The following is a 22,303-nucleotide window of genomic DNA, read 5'->3' as shown; positions in this document are numbered from 1 at the left end:
TTTTTGTAAAGTTATAATTGTGAACGGGACTATATTTTAACCCTTCTAGTTGGAGAGGGCCCCAAGGACCTAAACAATATACTATTCAAACCATGGCCTAATCATGCAGGATGAAAAAGCTAAATCGAAATGAACATGCGGCTAGCATTACACCCGCATACGTCCGCCGCCGCCACCATCACCACAGCTTTCAGCCTTCCATTCCATACAAGGGAGGGGAGACGTGGGACCCAGCCACTAACTTTTGTGGAGGAAAGCTGCAGGGCGGACTTTTAAGCGCCTACCGAACGTATAAAGACCCAATCGGGTCCTTCCTTCCTTCCTTCCTTCTTTCCTTCCTTCCTCCCAGAGTCCAGTATAAAGGGCCAAGTGCAAAATCAGGTGGCAGACAACTGACTCAAATTCTGAGATGTCTGCTGCTGCTCAACCTCCCACAATTCCTCTCATCACTCCCTACAAATTGGGAAACTTCAATCTTTCTCATAGGTACTTAAAACTTTCAAACATTGTTCCTATTTGTTTACTTTTTAAAATTTCTCTGTCGTGTAATTGTTTAATTTATTTGATTCGAGCGTTATTTTAATGTCAAGATTCTAAAAAACGCTAGGCGCTAGTCGGGCGGCGGGTTAACGCTTAGCGTCTAGGCGGCTAGGCGGCTAAGCGGAGTTTAAGCGGATGCCTAGGCATATTTGTACTTTTTAAATAAATTTATAATATAATATATAAATAAGTCCATTTTTACACACACAAAAATCATACTTGTTGAAAAAAATAAAATACAAAACATACAAAATAAATATTTGTTATAAAATATAAGTATTGTATAAAATTTTAGAGGTTTTTTAAGACCATAATTATTATTAGTTCTTATTTTGTTTAATGTCTAAAATTGGGCCTGCTACAAATCTTGAAACAAAGTCCATAAACTTTTAATTAATAAAAAACCTACTAACCCTAGAGAGCATAGCTGCCCCCACCCCCACCTTTCTCTCTATCTCATCTGCACAGACTGCCCATTTCTTTCACTCTCTGCAGCGCTATCTTTCTCCCCCCGTCCCTCTTCGCAGCAAATCGTCTTTTTTCCTTCCCTCTCTCTCTTTCACTCCCTCCTTGTCGAATTTTGTAGGAGATCTGAGGTCTGGGTGCGACTGAAGGTGGAAGGCAATGAGAAAACGGCGACTGCAAGCTAGAAATATGGTAACACAGGGACAAGACCGCTTAGCACCACCGCCTAGACACCGCCTAGGCCGCCTAGGAGCGCCCAGGCGAGCGCCTAACATATCCCCGCTTTTCTTCGCCGATTGGCACCTAATCGGAGCGGCACCTCCCCGCCCAGCACCTAAGCCGCCTAGGCCGATTTTTAGAACACTGTTTAATATAAAGTTGTAAAAATCATTGTTCTAAAAAATTCCCACCAAGCACCATCTAGGCCCCACCTAGGCCCTTGGCGGCTGGTCGCCACCCCGATTAATGCCTAGACGTTTGAAAATTAAGAAAGGGTGCCTAGATCTGCTGAGGCACGTGCCTAGCTCACCCAGACCCGCCTAAGCATTGACTAGATTGCGACTCACTGAGACAGAAAATAGATAGCTTGCATTTTGCATTTTATTTTTTTTCAAAAAATTATAAAGACTTGTTGAATACTTAAATGAACACACATTATATGCTTGTTCCCTGTGTTTTCATTATGTCCAATACTTCATAATATATATGTCATTCTATTTTGTAGTTTATAATGAAATTATATATATTTTAAGTATAAACATACACTTATTTACACAAAATATAATATATTTACTTAAATCCGCCTAGTATTGCTAGGCTCCCGCCCCTGCCCAGCAGCCTAGGCGTTAGGCCCCAGCTCACCGCCGACTAGCGCTTAACGTCTTTTAGAACCTTAACTATGAGAGGAGAGCCAAACTTGGATTCAGAGAGTATCTAGGTCTGCAAATGGCTATTGGCTAACAAGAAAAATAGAAGATGAAATTACAACTTGTCTATATTCAAGTTTAGCGTACTGTGTAGTTTATTCATGTGTGCGTGTCAAATATAGCTATACAAAAAAGGGAAGAGATCTGGTCCCATCAAAGGCCCAGGATCAAGTAATTCGGACCGTTGAAATTTGGTCTAACGATTTCAAGCAGGAAGCCCCTCTAAAAGTTATAATAATTGTAGCCGTTTGATCAAATTTTAATGGCCTGAATCACTTGATCCTGGGCCTTTGATGGGAGAGATTTGGATCGGATCTCTTCCCGAAGAATGATTTGGGGAAAGAGACAAGGAGTGTTTGTAACTGTATCTTTGTCTATAAAATAGTACATGTTGGGAAGGAGACAAGAACTTTCCTTGTAACTCTATCTTTGTCTAAAATAGTACAGATGTTACAAATTAAATCAAAACAATAGCACAATTGAGTTATTTCATTGATTAATTGTTGAAAATAGATGCAACTGATTGTTAAAAGTATGTGTCCTTTCGGCCATGTCACTTCGTAAGACATTGCTTTGCTTAGGTTGTGTTTGGTAACGATTTCGTATTTAATTTTTAGTTTTTAATTTTAAGTGAAAGATAGAGAAATGCATGATGGAAGAGGAGGAGGAGGAGGAAGGGAAAGGGATGGATGAGGGACAAAACGTGCATGGAATGATTCTGAAAATGAAGAACATAAAGCAAATTCAGATAGTCTACAATTCGACTTTTTATTTCACACATTTTCGTCCCAAATTCCATCTTCCTCTCTCGTTTCTCCTTTTTAACTAAAACAAGAAAACTAAAAGCGAATTTGTTATCAAAGGAGCCTTAGCAAACTAATGCTTCCTACAAAATCTGAAGGTTGTATTTATGGTTTATTATATATTTTTCCTCTTTAGAATTGTATTTTCACCGTTGATGACTAGATACAGATCATTCGATAATGTTCCTCAGCCACATTCCGTCTTGTTCACTCCGTATTTTTAATTTACAATTTCTTTTTCCTTTCCAGAATTGTTTTAGCACCATTGACCAGACGGAGATCATACAACAATGTTCCTCAACCACATGCTATCTTATATTACTCTCAGAGAACGTCGAACGGGGGTCTTCTCATAGCTGAAGCCACTGGAGTTTCAGACACAGCTCAAGGGTAATTTCAACAACAGTAGATTCATAGACTAACAAACATTTGAGGGTGCTTCTTTCGTTTCAAAGTTTGATGAAATTTTCGTTTCTTTAATATACGAAGGTACCCGCACACACCTGGTATATGGACAAAGGAGCAAGTTGAAGCCTGGAAACCCATTGTTGATGCTGTTCATGCTAAAGGTGGCGTCTTCTTCTGTCAGATTTGGCATGTTGGAAGGGTTTCTAATAGCGGTGCGTTTCTGATTTACACCTTTATGACCTCACTTTTACCATAGAATGCTTTGTTAACATGAGTGAATAATTAGACCGATTAAGAAGTGTGATGTATAACATTATGGTGTATGCACCAGAACGAGAGAGTGATTATAATTGACAATGTTGTTGCTCAAACGACGATAAAACTTGGACTTTTTTTAAGTTCCGAGTTGGTGTTTTTAACATAACCCATAAGAAGACGCTACTTTTATGAGCTTGCTGTTTCGGAAGCATTGTTTTTATTATTATTGGATGAGAAGAAGTTTGATGTTAACTTAACTCAGAATTCAGAATTAAAAGAGTGCTGCTGTGGATGTTAGTTACTGTTGTTAGACTTCAGGTTGTAATTCTTTTTCTCCTTGCTTACAGGTTATCAACCAAATGGGCAAGCTCCAATATCTTCTACTGACAAGCCGATACGATTAAATGGCACTGATGCTTCTGAATTCACGCCTCCAAGACGATTAAGGACAGATGAAATTCCACAAATTGTCAATGATTTTAGACTTGCTGCAAGGAATGCTATTGAAGCTGGTAATTTGTCTTTACGTTACATATGAAACATAATTTACAACAGCTCAATTTGCTTCAAATCTTATGCAAAATAAATTGTGTTTGATCAGCGAAATCTAGTTCGAGATGGGAGGGGGATTGACACGCCCCGACCCCGATATTCCCCGAATACCAGGATAGGCACGTGCTGGCCGACACCCGAGGGTGACGAAAGCCATTTATTGAGTGCAAATGCTGAAAACAAAGGATAAATAAGGCTTATAAATATAAAAGAATAATGAATATGCAAATAAGGACCGTGTTCAGAGCACACCACTAATCTAGAACACTAAAGGAAAAATAATATAAAACTAAATGAACAAAGGAGTGGGTCCTACACCGAGAGGACTCGAAGATGCCGATGCGGAAGTGCCTGGACGTCGGGATTGTATGCCTCGATTCTAAGTCCTGAAGGGGGCGCAAAACAAACATGAGTGGACCAAGTTGATATATATATAATAAAACAGTTATCAACATACTAACCCCCAGGTTTTATGAAAACACATATATATGATGATAAACATAGGTTTTCCGAAACCTAGCATGTCGTGCAATATCTCAAATCATAATTCGCATAAATAATAAACACTAGTGAATGTCCGATATAACACTTCAGGCCCCATGCCGGCTCCCCGTCTCTGAGCACACAGTCAGAGGAAAATGCACTTCAGGCCCCATGCCGGCTCCCCGTCTCTGAGCAGACAGTCAGAGGAAAACACACTCCAGGCCCTATGCCAACACCAAACCGTCGCCCGGGACGGACCGGATCTATCCCTACGTCCCGTAGCGGAAAGGACCACTAGGTAGGTACAAAACCAGTGAACATACATATATTGAAAATCAACTTTATAGTATAAAGTCATCCATCATCTATACTATAAAGAGGTGTTCTAAACATGTTCTAAATATCATATCGTCATCCATCAGATATTCTACAAGAACATGGGTTATAGGAAAAATAGTAATAATTCAAACTAGCCTCAGTAAGCATGTTATCTCGTAAAACGTTTCATAAAACATAATCATCAAATCATGCTTTTCATGTATGCATTTATACTATCAAAACATGCATTTTTAGAAGGGGTCCACTCACAGTACTTCGCCGTCGAAAAGCCACGTCATCTAGCAAAGAAGGAAACGCCACAGATAATCGCCCCTAAGCACATAAACGGTACATTTAGTCAAACTCTACTCAAACGGTTGAATTTGGGAAAACGAACATCGGAAACGGGTTCAGGACGTCGAAATTAGCCAAGGAGGGGTCCCGCACGAAAACCGAAAAAGTCAACCCAAGGTCTAAGTCAACGTTGACCGCGACCGGTCAAAGTCAACGCTGACCGTTGACCGGGTCAACGGTCAACGGGTCAGGTCCGGGTCCGGGTCAACGGGTCAGGCTTTAGGGTTTGGGTATTGGATTTGGACTTGGGTTGGATCCGGGTTGGGCCTAAGGGTTTAGGGTTAACGGGCCAGAGGCCCTAAAACAAACGGCCCAAAGGCCTAATTACAAAGGGTAATGGGTTTGGGCTGCCCAGGGTCTTGGGCTTGGCAGGAAAGGCCCAAAGGCCTTAGGTGTTCGCCGGAGTCCAAAGAGGGAGAAGGCCGGATTTCGGCCGGAGAATTCCCAAGCTCCGTTGGAGCTCAAAACTCAACCAAAACATGTCATTCAATATACCAAATTGAAGCCCCGAAGGTAAGGAATCGAAATATACCCTTGGTTCCCGTCATTGTGGCCGGAGTTGGCCGGAAAACAGCTTGGAAGCCACGGGTGTCCGCCGGAAACTGGGTAAGATTCAAATGAGCATAACTTCTTCAATACTCAATGAAATTAGGTGAAACAAAAAGGAAAGTTGTAGTACTCAGCGAGACGAAGAGATTGATACCTCGCACGCCGGCCAACTCGCCGTGGTTTGGCCGGAAATCGCCTCGAAAAGGGCGGTGCTCGCCGGAAAACTGAGAAATGTCTCCCGAGGTGGTTTCTTCGTGGTTTGACGTCCCAAAACACATCCACGGGGTTAGAAAAGAGTTATAGGTGCGGGCTTGGGTGTGTGTGTGTGTGTGTGTGTGTTCTTGTCGGACCGAGAGGGAGAGAAAGACAGAGAGAAGAGAGAGTGAAGGAGAGGAGAGAGAGATTTTTCAGAAAAAAGGAAAAGGGGAAAGGGAAAGGGAACGGGGGACAAAAACAGGGGGTGGGCCCCTTGGGCTCACCAATTAAGGCTCAAAAACAATTTTTAAAAGAAAGGTATCCCCCAAACTTAGTGAAAATACAAAAATACCCATTTTCTTACGTAAATTCTGGGACGGGTTGTTACAATCTACCCCCCTTAAAAGAATTTCGTCCCGAAATTTAAAATCACAATAAACCGAAATACTCGAAAATAGGAAGAAGAATATATGTATAATGAGAATTCAAGTCAGAGTGGGTGCATCAAAGAGAAAATGTCACACCGTCGCGAGCGGTTTGCCAAATCCTCTATCATGCCTCCAAGCTCTTACTTTCTTCCCCATCAGTGTAAAAGTAGAAACATACTTTAATAAGATATAAGGTTGAAAACATACATAGACGTAAGTTCAAAAATAAGTACGCAAAATACTATAGTGTCAAAATAGTCAAAATAGTCAAAATAAATATGTACTAACATATAGGTCAAAAACTCGCGCTTAACTTAAAACTGAAAATGGAAATACTTCCCCCAAAACATTTGTAACGTCGAAAACAAATAATTAAAGAAAAGGAAGTTAAAATACTTACTGAAAATCAAAACTGAACTCAAAACTGAAAAAATGAGAGTGGGTCTCGCCTAAGCATACGAACGTCACGTACTCCGAGAAAAGATGCGTCTCTAGGTCAAGTCCTAACAATAGCAAATCTGTACCAACTGCTAAAGACGAATCTTCCTGCCCACTTGCTTAACGAATCCAACAAATAAGTTTTCAATACCACAGTCGGCCGCCCGTGATATCGATCACACATTTGTTGTCTCGATAAGCAAGCAGAAATTTGCTGAGGTTGCACAATTTCACGCGTCGTAAATTCAATCTTTTGAATACTAGTTCCCAATACTCATCTGCTAACTAGTATTGTCTGTAGAACTGTTGTACCATGTCGCAAAAATGGCGTACTCAAACCGAACTAAACAGAAACTGTCGTAAAAAACTCTATCCAGTATCAAGCATACTATCCTCCTCAGTTCTTCCAAATGTGACCAACTACTCCAGTGTTTTTCCAACAAAGAACCCATTTGAAAACTGTACCTTGGGATTCAAAGGAAGTGGCTACCATGTTACTAGTAGACCCAAAAGCTCAAGCCAAGCAAGCAGAAAACGAAAAGTCACCTTTCCCAACAAGCGGTATCTCTTGGAAATCATTGTAGTGCTCAAACCATCTCTCCAATTTTGCTTAGTTGCAGGTTTCTAGTAAAACAAGGTCAAAGTTGATAGAAAGAAGGACTCTCAAGTGATCAACCTAAAACAAATGAAAGTACACACCTTTCAAGAGAAGTGTAAAGAATTTCCAATTCTCGCCTCGACCGCACTGGGGTGCCAATCCAGAGTACACTTAACAGATTGCTAGAAGCGTTTCAATAACCACGTACTCACAACAAAAGAGTCTTGGAGTGAAACAGTGAAAAGATGAGTTGAGACGGCACCTAACATTGGAAAAGAACCGATGTGATGCCTATGAATTATAGTAAGATGATGATACAATCCGCTGACCTTCTGTACTTAAACCTTCATCCAACTCTTACTAAAAGATCGCCCAAACATCACGCTCACGTGCTCACGAACTGAAGGATCCTGGTGTCAAGGTAGTGGAAAGCTACGTTGAGGCGAACACATCATATCATCGAAAAGGTCTACGAACGTACGATATGATGGTTATGAATGGTAGCAAGATAATGAATGGTGACCATTCAATTCAGCGTGAAGATAATGATGCAATCTGCTGCTCACCTGCACCACAATCTTCACCAACCTCTTTCCACAAGACGACTCCAACCTCACACCCACGTGGAACTCTTTCTGGTAAGTAAGGTAAGCTTGTGAAAAGGATTATGCTCCCAACATTTCTGTCTGAAGTGGTAAGAATTGGGCGCAAACTTCCACCGAATTGATCGATCGTGAATTCTTCACTGATTGAGTGAGAAACCATGTAAAGAAGGCTAGAAGAACACTCAAGAATTTGAGGATCAAAACAAGTCTATTAAAACTAGAGTACAAGATATCTGGATGAGTGAGAAATCATGCCAAGAACAAACAAGCAAAGGAAGGTAAAGATGCAGAAATAGAAGTCACTGTTTATGATTATTTGGTTAATCAACACGGTAAGGTTGACTGGTTTCTTAGCCAAAAAGGAAATAGGTATAAGCTCAAGAATAGTCAAGAACTGTTAATAAGATCTGACGAGGCCAAAGACATTTCGAAATTCACAATACTTTGTGAGAGCTATTTCAAAGTTCAAAAATTAAACATAGAACCTCTAAATCAACAGAATGACGAAGAAGAAAGATACAAAGCAGTCTGCATAAGCATGCAGTAACACGATTGGCTACCTCAAAGTGATGCTCTTGAGCAACCCAAAGCTCAATGAGTCCAGAGAAGTTCAAAGTAAAGCTCGATCTTCGTACAAAGATGAATATGGTAATCTCAAGCCATTACATTGAAAATTATAAGGCTAAACAATTAGTGGACAAGAGTACTGGTCAGTTGGGCTACACGCAAGAGGCTAAGTTCACTTCTACTGAAAAGTACGTGGACAAGATGCTAGGATTTACCGCCTACTGCCAAATCCAGGTGAAGTTCAAGAAGTCTGTTTATCCAAACAAGTATGGATCTTCATCAACCCAATCCAACTACAACAACAAAAAGAATCGCAACTCCTTTTGGAAAATTGGTGGGAATAGCGTCTGCTACCGAAGAGTCATTTAAGAAATTACCTAATTTAAATGAAGTCAAAGCTTGAAGAATTTGGTATAGAGCTAACGGTCAAAGGTTAAGGAACTTGACTTCGCTGTTGAGGCAAGCAAGCAGGTTACTGGTAGAACAATCATCGAAGATTCATTCTACCGGTTCACACGAGTTTCTTCAGTGGTAATGAGCCTGAGAACATTGATTTGCTCCCGCCAACTACCACTTACTAATCGTCGTCACCACTAGCGCTTGCTTTCTCAAACACGAACTTCGAATATTTCAAGTAATTGCCACTCCAATATGACTCTGCCCGCCATTCCTAGGGAACGCATGTCGCAGAGTGATGTCATCGTTTTAGGTTTCTAGTTGATCTCAACCACCTCGTACCGTCAAGATTTTTCTGTTTCTCGAGATTTTGATGTAGAGCCGACTCTGCCCGCAATTCCTAGGGAACGCATGTCGCAGAGTGGCATCACCATTTCGTATCTACAGCTGGTCTCGACCAGACTTCCTCAACTAAGATTTCTAGAACACGTCGCTTCCAAGTAACACTCATTGTGCCCGCCATTCTCTGAGAATGCACGTCGTAAAGTACAACACCGCTTCATACCTTCCAAATACAACTCACTTAGGGTTTTTCCGTTTCTCAACGCTCCTAGGTAAATCCAATTATGTCCGAAATTCCCAGGGAATGCACAATGTAGAGTATCGATCCGATGTCAAAAGTCATCCAACAATCCACTTCATTAGCACTGAGGCATAATCCCGACACGAATTCTTGTATTTCAACCAGAAGGTGAAAATTCAAACAGAGAAAGGTTTGCACAACTATGCCGAATGACACCAAAACCGGAAGTCATGACATCCAAATGATGTCATGACAAACACACTACTACACTAACAGAAGATCCTAAGTATGCTCTGAACAAAACCACGCTCTGATACCAATCTGACACGCCCCGACCCCGATATTCCCCGAATACCAGGATAGGCACGTGCTGGCCGACACCCGAGGGTGACGAAAGCCATTTATTGAGTGCAAATGCTGAAAACAAAGGATAAATAAGGCTTATAAATATAAAAGAATAATGAATATGCAAATAAGGACCGTGTTCAGAGCACACCACTAATCTAGAACACTAAAGGAAAAATAATATAAAACTAAATGAACAAAGGAGTGGGTCCTACACCGAGAGGACTCGAAGATGCCGATGCGGAAGTGCCTGGACGTCGGGATTGTATGCCTCGATTCTAAGTCCTGAAGGGGGCGCAAAACAAACATGAGTGGACCAAGTTGATATATATATAATAAAACAGTTATCAACATACTAACCCCCAGGTTTTATGAAAACACATATATATGATGATAAACATAGGTTTTCCGAAACCTAGCATGTCGTGCAATATCTCAAATCATAATTCGCATAAATAATAAACACTAGTGAATGTCCGATATAACACTTCAGGCCCCATGCCGGCTCCCCGTCTCTGAGCACACAGTCAGAGGAAAATGCACTTCAGGCCCCATGCCGGCTCCCCGTCTCTGAGCAGACAGTCAGAGGAAAACACACTCCAGGCCCTATGCCAACACCAAACCGTCGCCCGGGACGGACCGGATCTATCCCTACGTCCCGTAGCGGAAAGGACCACTAGGTAGGTACAAAACCAGTGAACATACATATATTGAAAATCAACTTTATAGTATAAAGTCATCCATCATCTATACTATAAAGAGGTGTTCTAAACATGTTCTAAATATCATATCGTCATCCATCAGATATTCTACAAGAACATGGGTTATAGGAAAAATAGTAATAATTCAAACTAGCCTCAGTAAGCATGTTATCTCGTAAAACGTTTCATAAAACATAATCATCAAATCATGCTTTTCATGTATGCATTTATACTATCAAAACATGCATTTTTAGAAGGGGTCCACTCACAGTACTTCGCCGTCGAAAAGCCACGTCATCTAGCAAAGAAGGAAACGCCACAGATAATCGCCCCTAAGCACATAAACGGTACATTTAGTCAAACTCTACTCAAACGGTTGAATTTGGGAAAACGAACATCGGAAACGGGTTCAGGACGTCGAAATTAGCCAAGGAGGGGTCCCGCACGAAAACCGAAAAAGTCAACCCAAGGTCTAAGTCAACGTTGACCGCGACCGGTCAAAGTCAACGCTGACCGTTGACCGGGTCAACGGTCAACGGGTCAGGTCCGGGTCCGGGTCAACGGGTCAGGCTTTAGGGTTTGGGTATTGGATTTGGACTTGGGTTGGATCCGGGTTGGGCCTAAGGGTTTAGGGTTAACGGGCCAGAGGCCCTAAAACAAACGGCCCAAAGGCCTAATTACAAAGGGTAATGGGTTTGGGCTGCCCAGGGTCTTGGGCTTGGCAGGAAAGGCCCAAAGGCCTTAGGTGTTCGCCGGAGTCCAAAGAGGGAGAAGGCCGGATTTCGGCCGGAGAATTCCCAAGCTCCGTTGGAGCTCAAAACTCAACCAAAACATGTCATTCAATATACCAAATTGAAGCCCCGAAGGTAAGGAATCGAAATATACCCTTGGTTCCCGTCATTGTGGCCGGAGTTGGCCGGAAAACAGCTTGGAAGCCACGGGTGTCCGCCGGAAACTGGGTAAGATTCAAATGAGCATAACTTCTTCAATACTCAATGAAATTAGGTGAAACAAAAAGGAAAGTTGTAGTACTCAGCGAGACGAAGAGATTGATACCTCGCACGCCGGCCAACTCGCCGTGGTTTGGCCGGAAATCGCCTCGAAAAGGGCGGTGCTCGCCGGAAAACTGAGAAATGTCTCCCGAGGTGGTTTCTTCGTGGTTTGACGTCCCAAAACACATCCACGGGGTTAGAAAAGAGTTATAGGTGCGGGCTTGGGTGTGTGTGTGTGTGTGTGTGTGTTCTTGTCGGACCGAGAGGGAGAGAAAGACAGAGAGAAGAGAGAGTGAAGGAGAGGAGAGAGAGATTTTTCAGAAAAAAGGAAAAGGGGAAAGGGAAAGGGAACGGGGGACAAAAACAGGGGGTGGGCCCCTTGGGCTCACCAATTAAGGCTCAAAAACAATTTTTAAAAGAAAGGTATCCCCCAAACTTAGTGAAAATACAAAAATACCCATTTTCTTACGTAAATTCTGGGACGGGTTGTTACAGGGATTCTTCAAACTCTGGCCTTGGGGGAAGGGGTGGTGAGTTGTTTTGGGGGGGGGGGGGGGGGGGGGGGGGGGGGGTGGGGTGGGGTGTGTTGGTGGGGTGGGTTTGGTGGTGAGGGATGGAATAAAAAGCTCACTGCCATGGAGCTGCAAGCCCCCTCACATCTCGTTATTGAATATTTTGGTAATTCAGCGACAATGCTTAAGGTTCTAATACCGTCAGTATGTTGAAATTGTTAATCTGCTATATAGGCTTCGACGGAGTTGAAATTCATGGAGCGCATGGCTACCTTCTTGATCAGTTTCTGAAAGATCATGTGAATGATCGAACAGACCAATATGGTGGATCTATAGAGAATCGTTGCCGCCTTCCTCTGGAAGTTGTTGAAGCCGTCGTTAACGAAATAGGAGCAGATAAAGTTGGAATTAGATTATGTCCATTTGCTGACTATATGGACTCAGGGGATTCAAATCCAAAAGAATTAGGCGTCTATATGGCCAATGCCTTGAACAAATATGGAATCATGTACTGCCACCTCATGGTCGAGCCAAGGATGAGTACAGTTGGAGAAATAGCTGAAACCCGCCAGAGTCTTCTTCCTATGAGAAAGGCTTTCCATGGTAACTTCATTGCTGGTGGCGGTTATGACAGGGAAGATGGAAACAATGCTGTGGCCGAGGGCTGTGCAGATCTTATTGCTTATGGCCGTATTTTCTTGGCGAATCCGGATTTGCCAAAGAGATTTGAACTTAATGCTCCTCTAAACAAGTACAACAGAGAGACATTCTACACACCTGATCCCGTCATTGGTTACACTGATTATCCATTTCTTGAAGCCACCACCTAAGTTTACCGCAAAGATGGAAGCTTGAACACTAGGGCTCCTTTGATTCATCCGATTGAGTCTGTACTATCTTTGGATTGTTTTCAACTATATTGTATTGTACTGTTGTATCTTAGAGGCTGGAAAAGTTGTACTCTCTGTTCGGTGTTGTACCATATAATGGCCGGAATGAATAAGTAACATTTGTGAAAGAGGAAACTCAATTCTTATCCCTATATATGTCATTCAATTGAGGCGTTTATTGAGGATCAACTCGTTTCCTTTAGATGTTCTCACTGCATGGCTTTTTTTATTCTCTGAGCGAAGGCTGTTTTAGAATCTCTTTGTAATATATGGCCTCGTTTCGTCTCTAGGTTTAGATTGGAACTAGAAAATAAGTCCACACGTTGCGGCGGGAACAACTGTTTCATGCGCAACTGCATGAATAAGACACATTTAGCCTAAATAAATTTAACACAGTCATGAATGAACAGAGCAACTCATGAGTGAATGAGGTCGATAAGATAAGCAAAACTTATGTAATCATGTTAACTAAAAACTGAGAAATGACTTTCTTTCCTGCATAAAAATTCACTAAAGAAACAGAACTTACGTAATCATGTTAGCTACAAACTGCACTACAAAAAATTTGAAGTATTTCCAAATATGTTGAAATCTAAAAGCAAAAAGATGATAATTCTTCTGACTGCATAAGATTATACAATAAACATAAGATGGTGTGATCTCATAAAACTCAGTATTTAGGAGAAAGGAAGATATAAACATACGCAATCCACTTTCAGACTTGCCAAATAGGTCTCATAAAACTCAGTATTTAGGAGAAAAGAAGCCAATCTTGCCAAATAGATCTCATAAAACTCAGTATTCTAATCCGTTTTCAGACTTGCCAAATGTAATCTCATAAAACTTAGTATTTAGGAGAAAGGAAGATAGTCTTGAAACATAAACTTAACCATCAAATTCAGTTCTTAAAACCAAAAGAAAAGATTATGGTTTCTTGGTTGCTTACCCAAATCCACCAATTGAATCAAATTTCTGCAGAACACTTTAGATGAAGTTGTGAGGATGGGTGGTGATGAAATTGAAGAAACAGCCAAATTCCAAACAAATAAACAGAAATTAACACTCATAAAAGTGTTTCAGAATCCACAAATTTAAACGAAAAACTATATAAAATCATGAAAAATTTAATAAAACCCAATTACACGAATCACTCTTCCCGAAAACAGGACATTTAATGCAGAAAGCTCAAACTATAATAATTGATGAACCAAATATTTTCAATTGAATTTATCCTTTCAATTGGTAGGTATTTTTGTTTATCCTCGTATCTTTCAATTGCCACCCAAAACTAACATCTCAGAGAGCCTTGCACTTCTTATCTTTAAAAGCATGAATGGTGAACTAAATAAAAAATAAGAATCTGCAATGAACGAAATAAAAATAGACTTTACAAACATTATTCGCACAAAAATTAAAACTGTATTGAGAAACTCACCATCCCATTTCTAATGAATGATGTATGACGATAAAACCAATTGGTGGGTGCATTGAAATATATTGACAGGCCCATTAAAGGCACGAACATCGTCAAGTATACCTTGGGGCGGAATTGGAACGATCATTATCAAGTCTTCATCTCTGACACTAGGAGCACTCAGCATCTCAGAATTCCTCATCTACCATCATATAGCAGCTGCTGCCGCTGAAGCAGCACCCATGTCTGCTTATACGCATCGAAAAACATACCACGCATTCGCTATACATTTCTCTATTAATTAATCAGCTAACTGAATTTAAAATTAGCTTCCAAACCGAAAAAGTTCTATAACTTTTAATTTTGCAATCACATTTAGTTCTTCATCTCTTACTCTAAATCCCAATTACAGAAATATCTAAACTTTACTTCAATTTAATATTGTTTTCCCCAAAAACAGCACAATCCCACAAAAATAAAGTAAAAAAAAAAAAAAAAAAAAAAAAAAAAACACACAATATACCATGAATTAAATTAAAATTCTCACCTCCAGCTCCAGCTGAGCTTTTGCATTCTCAACCTGTCGCAAAAAAATAAATAACTAAAGAATCAAATCAAATTCAAGTAAAAATAAAAAAGAGAACTTGAATATAGCAACCCTACTCCCCCTCCTTCTCCCTCTCCCTCTGCAATTCACGCGTGCACCCCTTCCCTCCGTAACCCTTCCTATGAAATCCCTAAACCCCACGCGTAGGCACTACATCTTGTGGCTGAACCATGGCCTCGGTCAAATCGAAACCAACCAGAGCCCACTCCCCATAACCCTACCACCCTCCCCAGTATCCCACCCCTGTGATCTTCACCTTATTCAATCTGTCCCAGTGATTGGATCTCCGAAATATTCTATTCGTGAAGTACTTGATAAAGAAACCCACTTTAGTTGGATCAGTGATCCCAGCAACTATTAAAATTTTTTAGTTTCCAGTGGCAGCATGCATCCATAGTTGGGGCTGTCACTTGAAAGCACCTGAGAAATGAGACTTTAATTAATACGATGAAAATGATAACTGGGGGAGTTCAAACCCCCACCAGCATCATTCTGTGAAAATTCAACAATGAAAATGTTCAATGCAAGAATCCTCATAATTACAAATAATGGGATTGCTAACTGATAAATCTGCGTAAACAGCAGAAAGAGATTCAGGGCAATTATGAGTACCTGTATAGAAAACAGGTCAAGAACTTGACCAAGGCGCCTGTGATCTCGACGTTTAGCTTCCTCTTTGAAATGAAGATATGCCTTCAATTGATCTTCACTCTCCCATGCAGTGCCATAGGTCCTGTGCAGCATCGGTTTCTTTTCATCTCCTCTCCAGCAGGCACCAGCAATAGACTCAAGTTCGACAGCTTTTCTGTTAATATTTCCAGTTTTTTCAACATGGGGCCCCGCACATACGTCCCACCATTCATCACCTATGAAGAATTCGGCAGACTATGAGGAATAATGACATAAAGACAGTCTAATATGACAGGATGCTAGTTCAAAACACAATCAAATCCCAGTACAAGCATGCATATGTATAAACACAAGTATAATTTGGTAAGCTGACCAAAAGGTTCCTCCCACCTCCAAATTAGTCTCGTTTTCAATCTGCATATCAATAACTCATTTTTAAAGAGCACCAACAACATTGTTTTCCCTGAGCACACCCCCGCCCTCTCTTTTTTATTCCTTTAAATTTCCATCTGAAGACTCAACACAAACACTGTACATTTCACTTGTGTAGCTAATAAAAATATCATTTACGCACAGTTCCTGCACATTAAATCATCACCTTCCATACTATATTGAGCCTGAAATAGTGAAACCCTTACCAATATGATATATGGTAATGGGATCTTCTTTAATACTATCCAAAATATCCAATTTGTATGGTTCGTTGAGAGTGGTTATTCTTTTTGTGAGCTTCATCTCTTGAAACTTCTTCTCTTATGAGTGGTAAGTTTCAACCAATGATGCTATCCTACAAACCACAAAAGAAATGTTCACGAATACTTTTCAATAGTTTCATGGTTCCAAAACTTTGATACAAACATGATAACTTATACAGAAATTCCACTTACCATCTCCTTCTTGATTCTCTTCAACTCTTTGTCCGTCAAAGGCTCCATATCAAAATCATAATAGAACCCATTTTCTATCCACGGACCAATTGTCACTCTTGCATCCGGGAAGAACTTTTGAACAGCCATGGCCATCGCGTGTGCACACTGCAGTCAAACACATATACATGGTTCATCACCATAACAGCGGAAAAGGTGCCATTAATACCAAACTACAAGGAAATTCAGAAAAAAATGAACATAGCTCGACCTCAACACTTTATCAAAATACAGAAACCCGTGCATCTTCTCACATTCCCAAAAACAGGACGAAAATTTTCCCAGCTTATCCGCTGCTGTACACCCATTTTTCCATGTCCTATTCGATCAAATTTCAAATTGCCGAGAAGTTATGTTCTTATTTTCTTCATCCTTACTTCCTCATTCTTCACAACAGAATCAGGTGACAATTAGTAACGTAGAATTGAAAATAGTTAATTAAAAGCATCAAACTTTCAAAAAGGGGAAGCTCCTAAGAATCTAAAAATTCAAAAAATTCAACAGGAAAGCACTCCTACTTCAATTTAACATAACACAATCATAAATCCAATCCAAATGCAATTTCAATAAATACCATGTGTCGAATTCTGATGAGGTTTTCGGAGGACTCGTTTGTTGGAAGCACGACTTTCTCAGACTTATCAGCTACCTCCATCTGGGCATCCTTCAATTTGTCGTCTTGGGTCGAGACCTGAGCCTCCGTGGCCATCGCCGAGGAGGTGAAGACTCCATTTCTACCGCCGTAGAGGGACAGAGCCCTGAACTCGGAGCTCAGTGTTTAACTGGGGAAAGCAAAGAAGAGGTCTTGAGGAGAGGGATCATTGAGAGGAAGGAAGAAGAAGTGGCCATTGCCATTCTCTGAAGGATTAACACCTGGGTTGTGTTTGGATTTCAGAATTATGATTGGGTTCGTGTGTAACGGTGGAGGGTGAGTGAGAGTGGCGTGTTCGTGACTTCGTTTGTGGTGGAGGTTTTGGCTTTCCGATTTTTTCCCTCGGGGGTGCAGTCAAATAAGGATTTAGCGGGATTTTAAAGAATTTTAAAAGATTTTGGATTAGTCAATTAGAATTTAAAAAAAAATGTAAGAGAGTGTATTCAAATAAAGGCTAGTCAAGAATTTTACAAGATTTTAGAATCCTGAAGTAGTCAATTAGAATTTTAAAGAATTTTTATTGAGATTATGAAAATCTATATGTATTCAAAAATTTATAAATTTTGAAGGATTTTGATCGAGAGTGACTGAAGCAGAGGCTATTATGAGAGAGAAGTTGAAACGGAATGAAAAGTCGAGAGATTGCAGTCGAAGCAGACCTTTTGATGATGATGGACACGTAACCCATCCCCTCACCAAATTCCACACAACCGGCGATCTAGCGGATGATCAAAGTGTGGATCGAAAAATGAAAATTCCAATCTGAACGGAAATTCCAGCCCAAAGACCCAAAGCCCCATCTAAATCCAGTGACAATTTTGAAAATAAAATTAAATGAGGGGGCAGAGAGACTCAGTGGCAATTTCGTAAGTAAACTTAAATGTACCCCAAAATTGCACAGTACCACCTCCCCTACTTTAGACTAAAGTAATAACTATTAAAATTTATAGGGGATTAGAATGAAACAAACTTGTCCCTCACAATCCTATCATTTGGAGAGGGATTAGAATGGATAATCCCTCATTGTAGCTTTCATTGTCTTAACATCGATTTTAGGATTGATTTTCATATATATATATATATACACATATATATATATATATATATCCTTTGTTCGAAATAAATAAATAAAGGTATTGATCTTCATACCATCAGCATATCTATTGTTTTCATCTTTTTCCACAAGTGTGATTTGGAACAAATGTTTTTACATATAAAGGAGAATGTCTATCAGATTGGTCATTAGAAGCATACACTTGCCAAGGGCATGAATCTGAGCCTTAACCATGTACCAATCATTTGTGGTTAACTTGTAAGACCTGCAATTGTTATGAAAGTGTCATCTCACAGCTTCTTTGAATTCCTTGGAACTTGGAAATGTAAGAATATGAGCATGAGTATGAGTCTGGAGAATCGGTTATTCGTCTAAAGTTTGATAGAAAGTCTTAACAAGTATGGATTATCAATCCATGTTGTTCTAGGATTCAAATTGAACAAGGAACTGATTCACCTATTGTAAACAATTTCAGTTTTTTGTATGGATTTTAATAGGAAAATCCTTATTTGTCTTGGCTAGGATTATGTTCTATATATATAGTGGCCTATCCTTTCAAAGATATTACACTCTGTCTCGGACTAAGACCTATTATTTGTTTGAACATTTTAAATCTGGAAAGAGGAGAACGTTTACTACTTGTTTTGCTACTGAGATCGACTATGGCTTCTTCTTCTGGTGCATCTGCAGGTAAGAGCTGTACAATAGTTATGACCTATGGTTTGTGTTTTGATGGCTGTGATTCATAATTCACGATCTTGGTTTATACGTTTAGTCTAACAGGAAAAACCACCCCCAAATCAAACTCTATGATACTAAGATCAGTTTCTTTTCTATAATGTTTAAACATGGGCCGTTTCTTCTTCCTCCTATTCCTTCTCATTGAATCCGGTTCTTCACCATTTGAGTTCCCATATAGGCTTCTAAGTTCTTTCAAGTTGTACTCATCAGGCTCTCTGGTTCTTCTACTCGAATTTCATTATGTACATCTTTCTTGTTGATACAACCAATGTTAAAATTGCATACGGGCATATGAAGCTCAACTAGATTTTTCAGGGTAAAATTTGACGGCAAAGATTCCAGTGGATATCTGGCCAATAAAGACAAGGAAGAGAATCAAAAAGGTCTAGAGAACCAATGAATTTGCAGTCAAATATTTCAGATTCAACCACAATTAGCATTATTATTAGGTTAGACATCTTTTTGAAGTCTACACGTTTCAACGGTCGCTCCTCAATCATAGACCAATTAAAGAATATGGCTTCAACATTTAGAGTTTCCTCACAATAAGAACAAAGTTCATATGTGAATATATATGTTTTCAGGATAATGCTAGGAAGACCAAAATTTTTAAATCAAATTTGCAAAGCAAATGTAATGCACATTTGGAAAATGAGTACTTGCGATGGGAATGATGTACAAGTGTCGTAGTCTAGTAAGATAATTGTATCCTCCTCCTAACACTAACACAATAAAAATTCAATCAAATTCATCTATTAACAACCTGACTTCTTTATTATAAATTAGTATTACTTAGTTCAATTATCATCTAAAGTTTGTAATTTTTTCTTTCCCTAAAAATGAAAAGAATTTTTTTAATGCATTTGGCTCTTACCATGTTACTCTTCAATACACGATAAACATCCTTATCAATGAACAACCTATCCGGTTTTCCGAGATCCTTAGTACATTCTTTCTGAACAATTGTCCTTCCCATTTCTTGTGGCAAATCGTGCATCTCTATGGTTTTCCTTCCCCATTTTGAATCAATTGATACGAGAGACATATCAATGAGAATTCTAATTCTGGTTGTCCCAAACAATCCACAAACATTTAACCTTTGTTTTACATACTCCATAGGCCACCCTTTATGAAAACATGCTACATCCAGAAATATCTCCTTCTCATTTTTACCCAATCTATCATACTCTAAAGGAACACCTCTAGCATAATGCACAGCCTTTTTTGCCAACTCCTTATAATTTGTTCTACGAGTACTGTTATTCTTGAAAGCACGTGAACAGAAGAGCTGAAGAGCATCATCCAGTTTTAATACCTCAACCTTGTATATATTATCCTCTTCAATAGTATGCCTAAGTATGCCCCTAACTCTACTTATGATAACGATTCTACTTCTAGTGCTATACGGAAGACGATCGCCAGCTAAACGTTCCATCATTGAACTACTCACATCATCAAGAACAGTGAGGATCTTCGTGTGGTTAAGTCTTTTTCGAACACTAGTTGATCCTATGGATAGACCTTCTTCCTTTAATGTCTCTCCAAGAAGTGTCTTTTGCAATTGTTTTAGAATTTTTGTTTGTTCTCCCTCCCTAACATTTAAAAGAAAACAAGAAGCTTCTAATTTAGAAGAGTCGTTGAAATACAACTTTAGCAAGGGTGGTCTTGCCAATACCACCCATGCCCCAAATACATACAGTGATACAAGTGTCTAGTGAATGAATGCTTAATAGTGATTGGATTATAGGCTTCTAACTGCCCCTCTGTTACAATCAATGTTTAAATTGCATAAATCTGTTTTTGGTTATTTAAGGCATGCCTTCACTTTAACCTTCCAGAGTGAAGCTATGAAATTAAATAATGGGGGTCATGAAATTCTGTGCGCAAGATTAAAAAAGATGCTAGGTGTTAGTCAGGCGGCGAGCAAGGATCTAGCGTTTAGGTGGTAAGGTAGATATAACAAAAATTTATTATACATTGTATAATTACGTGTCTGCTTAAACTTAAAAAATTCATAATTTCATTGCAATACATAAATTGCAAAATAGAATGACATATAGATTACAAAGTATTACAACATAATGAAGACATGAAGAACAATCATATAATGTGTGTCCATCTAAGTATCTAACAAGTCTTTTACAATTTATTGAAACAATTAAAATGCAAAATGAAAGTTATTTATTTTCTATTAAATGATAGTTGTGATCTAGACGGGTTTGATTGGGCTAGGCGGATGCTTAAATAGGTCTAAGCGTCATTTCTTTTCAAAAGCTTAGGGATTAATCGAGACGTTGGTTGGCTCTAAACAAAAATTTTAGAACAGTATCTATGCAGAAGGACCTAATAGACTAAAACTATTGTCTTTAGCAATTATCCTATACAATCATCACAACAAAACCGACACAAAACACGTAGTACAATGTTAAACAATCATTGAATTTTTAGTAAATTTAAGTAATAAGGAACCAAAAACCTAGAAAAAACGTGCGCACCCACCATCCATAAAGCTACAAATATCTATGCCATCAATCATTTTTCTTCAATTCTTCAACAACCCTTATCAAAATCAAACTTAAAATCAACTTCTTTCTCTTCAAGACCTGACTCCAACATTGCTGATAAAACGCATCTTGCATTCGTGCAAGTTGATTGCAGCGAGCTCTAGGAAGTGGGTTGATGAAAATATCCCTCCGTGTGAATGGCAACTTGTTTTTATGGTAAAAAAGATGAAAGGTAACATAGGTAGTAGATTGAGTCTAGGAAGGAAGGGACTGCATGGGGATAGAAACTGCACCAAGGTACATAGGTATAATTGATTTCTGTCATTGCAATAAAGCGTCATATGCCTCATTAATTGGAGTAATTGGAATAGATTAATAAGGTGAAGTGTGTTTCAAATGAAAATTCTATAAAAAAAGTGAACGCATAAAAATTGCATCAACATCCATTAAACTCCGAAACAAAATTAGAGAATCCATTAAAATCTGTAACAAAATTCATGTAGAATTCCTTTACAATTCACTTGAGTAATCAATTAAAATTCATAAACTCCATGAGAATTTATAATTCCGTTGAAATTTATTAGAATCCAAATTGAATGTACCCCTTAGACCTATTCTAACCCTTTGAGTAAAACTCAAATTTTAGATTCTAAACTTATCCCAACTTACTCCAACCTTTGGGGCAAATATGAGTTTTAACCCAATACTCATTTATGAGGCAAATTTAGGCTTGGATGCCCCTGGGTTAGTGGGGCTGGCCCACTATATTCGTGTATTTTTTTAATTTTATATTTATAATTTATTAAATCTAACGGCTAAGATCTAATATGATCAAATCTAACAGTAAAATTTAGATTTAATACTCTGTC

General features: G+C 39.4%; 3 protein-coding genes across 14 annotated transcripts; 1 reads left to right on the top strand and 2 right to left on the bottom strand.

Annotated features, from left to right (window-relative positions):
* Positions 1 to 327: 327 nt before the first annotated feature.
* On the top strand, positions 328 to 14,831 carry LOC103952514 (putative 12-oxophytodienoate reductase 11). Of its 3 annotated transcripts, none has more exons than XR_007258046.1 (6): positions 328 to 486; positions 2,984 to 3,124; positions 3,224 to 3,354; positions 3,748 to 3,912; positions 12,251 to 13,638; positions 13,690 to 14,831. XR_007258046.1 is itself a non-coding variant. In XM_048583200.1 (6 exons), the coding sequence occupies exons 1-6, from the start codon at positions 410 to 412 to the stop codon at positions 12,844 to 12,846; spliced, it is 1,056 nt and encodes a 351-aa protein (XP_048439157.1). In that variant the 5' UTR covers positions 328 to 409; the 3' UTR covers positions 12,847 to 14,831. The 3 variants fall into 3 exon arrangements, 2 of the variants coding, with proteins under 2 accessions (XP_048439157.1, XP_009362373.2); XM_048583200.1 differs by having other exon boundaries at positions 12,251 to 12,348; positions 12,403 to 14,831; XM_009364098.3 differs by having other exon boundaries at positions 12,251 to 14,831.
* On the bottom strand, positions 14,051 to 17,519 carry LOC125476746 (threonine--tRNA ligase, chloroplastic/mitochondrial 2-like). Of its 10 annotated transcripts, XR_007258050.1 has the most exons (7): positions 16,695 to 17,051; positions 16,445 to 16,591; positions 16,196 to 16,344; positions 15,540 to 15,793; positions 15,184 to 15,347; positions 14,868 to 14,900; positions 14,051 to 14,566 (listed from the first exon to the last, which is right to left on the bottom strand). XR_007258050.1 is itself a non-coding variant. In XM_048583204.1 (5 exons), the coding sequence occupies exons 1-3, from the start codon at positions 17,190 to 17,192 to the stop codon at positions 15,623 to 15,625; spliced, it is 453 nt and encodes a 150-aa protein (XP_048439161.1). In that variant the 5' UTR covers positions 17,193 to 17,518; the 3' UTR covers positions 14,051 to 14,266; positions 14,444 to 15,347; positions 15,540 to 15,622. The 10 variants fall into 10 exon arrangements, 6 of the variants coding, with proteins under 6 accessions (XP_048439161.1, XP_048439160.1, XP_048439162.1 ...); XR_007258047.1 differs by adding an exon at positions 17,058 to 17,519 and having other exon boundaries at positions 14,051 to 15,347; positions 16,695 to 16,869; XR_007258048.1 differs by adding an exon at positions 17,058 to 17,518 and having other exon boundaries at positions 14,051 to 15,347; positions 16,695 to 16,802.
* Positions 17,520 to 19,646: 2,127 nt separating this feature from the next.
* LOC125476808 (TMV resistance protein N-like) lies at positions 19,647 to 20,365 on the bottom strand. Its single transcript, XM_048583361.1, has 2 exons — positions 19,805 to 20,365; positions 19,647 to 19,652 (listed from the first exon to the last, which is right to left on the bottom strand). Exons 1-2 carry the CDS (start codon positions 20,363 to 20,365, stop codon positions 19,647 to 19,649), a joined length of 567 nt encoding a protein of 188 aa, XP_048439318.1.
* Positions 20,366 to 22,303: the final 1,938 nt, after the last annotated feature.

This window comes from the organism of the source record quoted next, unplaced genomic scaffold, assembly GCF_019419815.1.
Source record: "Pyrus x bretschneideri cultivar Hongxiangsu unplaced genomic scaffold, Pyrus_bretschneideri_v1 Contig2, whole genome shotgun sequence".
Lineage (NCBI taxonomy): Eukaryota > Viridiplantae > Streptophyta > Magnoliopsida > Rosales > Rosaceae > Pyrus > Pyrus x bretschneideri.
The sequence above is the reverse complement of the archived record's forward strand: the minus strand, read 5'-3'. Positions and strand labels throughout refer to the sequence as shown.

Excerpts from the sequence above, each read along its gene's own strand:
- LOC103952514 (XM_009364098.3), top strand. The coding sequence starts at position 410 with ATGTCTGCTGCTGCTCAACCTCCCACAATTCCTCTCATCACTCCCTAC. Across the intron at positions 3,355-3,747 it reads TGGAAGGGTTTCTAATAGCG|GTTATCAACCAAATGGGCAA; the intron begins GTGCGTTTCTGA and ends CCTTGCTTACAG. Across the intron at positions 3,913-12,250 it reads AAGGAATGCTATTGAAGCTG|GCTTCGACGGAGTTGAAATT; the intron begins GTAATTTGTCTT and ends TCTGCTATATAG.
- LOC125476808 (XM_048583361.1), bottom strand. The coding sequence starts at position 20,365 with ATGGAACGTTTAGCTGGCGATCGTCTTCCGTATAGCACTAGAAGTAGA.
- LOC125476746 (XM_048583202.1), bottom strand. The coding sequence starts at position 17,192 with ATGGCCACGGAGGCTCAGGTCTCGACCCAAGACGACAAATTGAAGGAT. Across the intron at positions 16,592-17,057 it reads TCATCAGAATTCGACACATG|TGTGCACACGCGATGGCCAT; the intron begins GTATTTATTGAA and ends GTTTGACTGCAG. Across the intron at positions 15,794-16,444 it reads AGAGAATCAAGAAGGAGATG|GTGATGAATGGTGGGACGTA; the intron begins GTAAGTGGAATT and ends AATTCTTCATAG.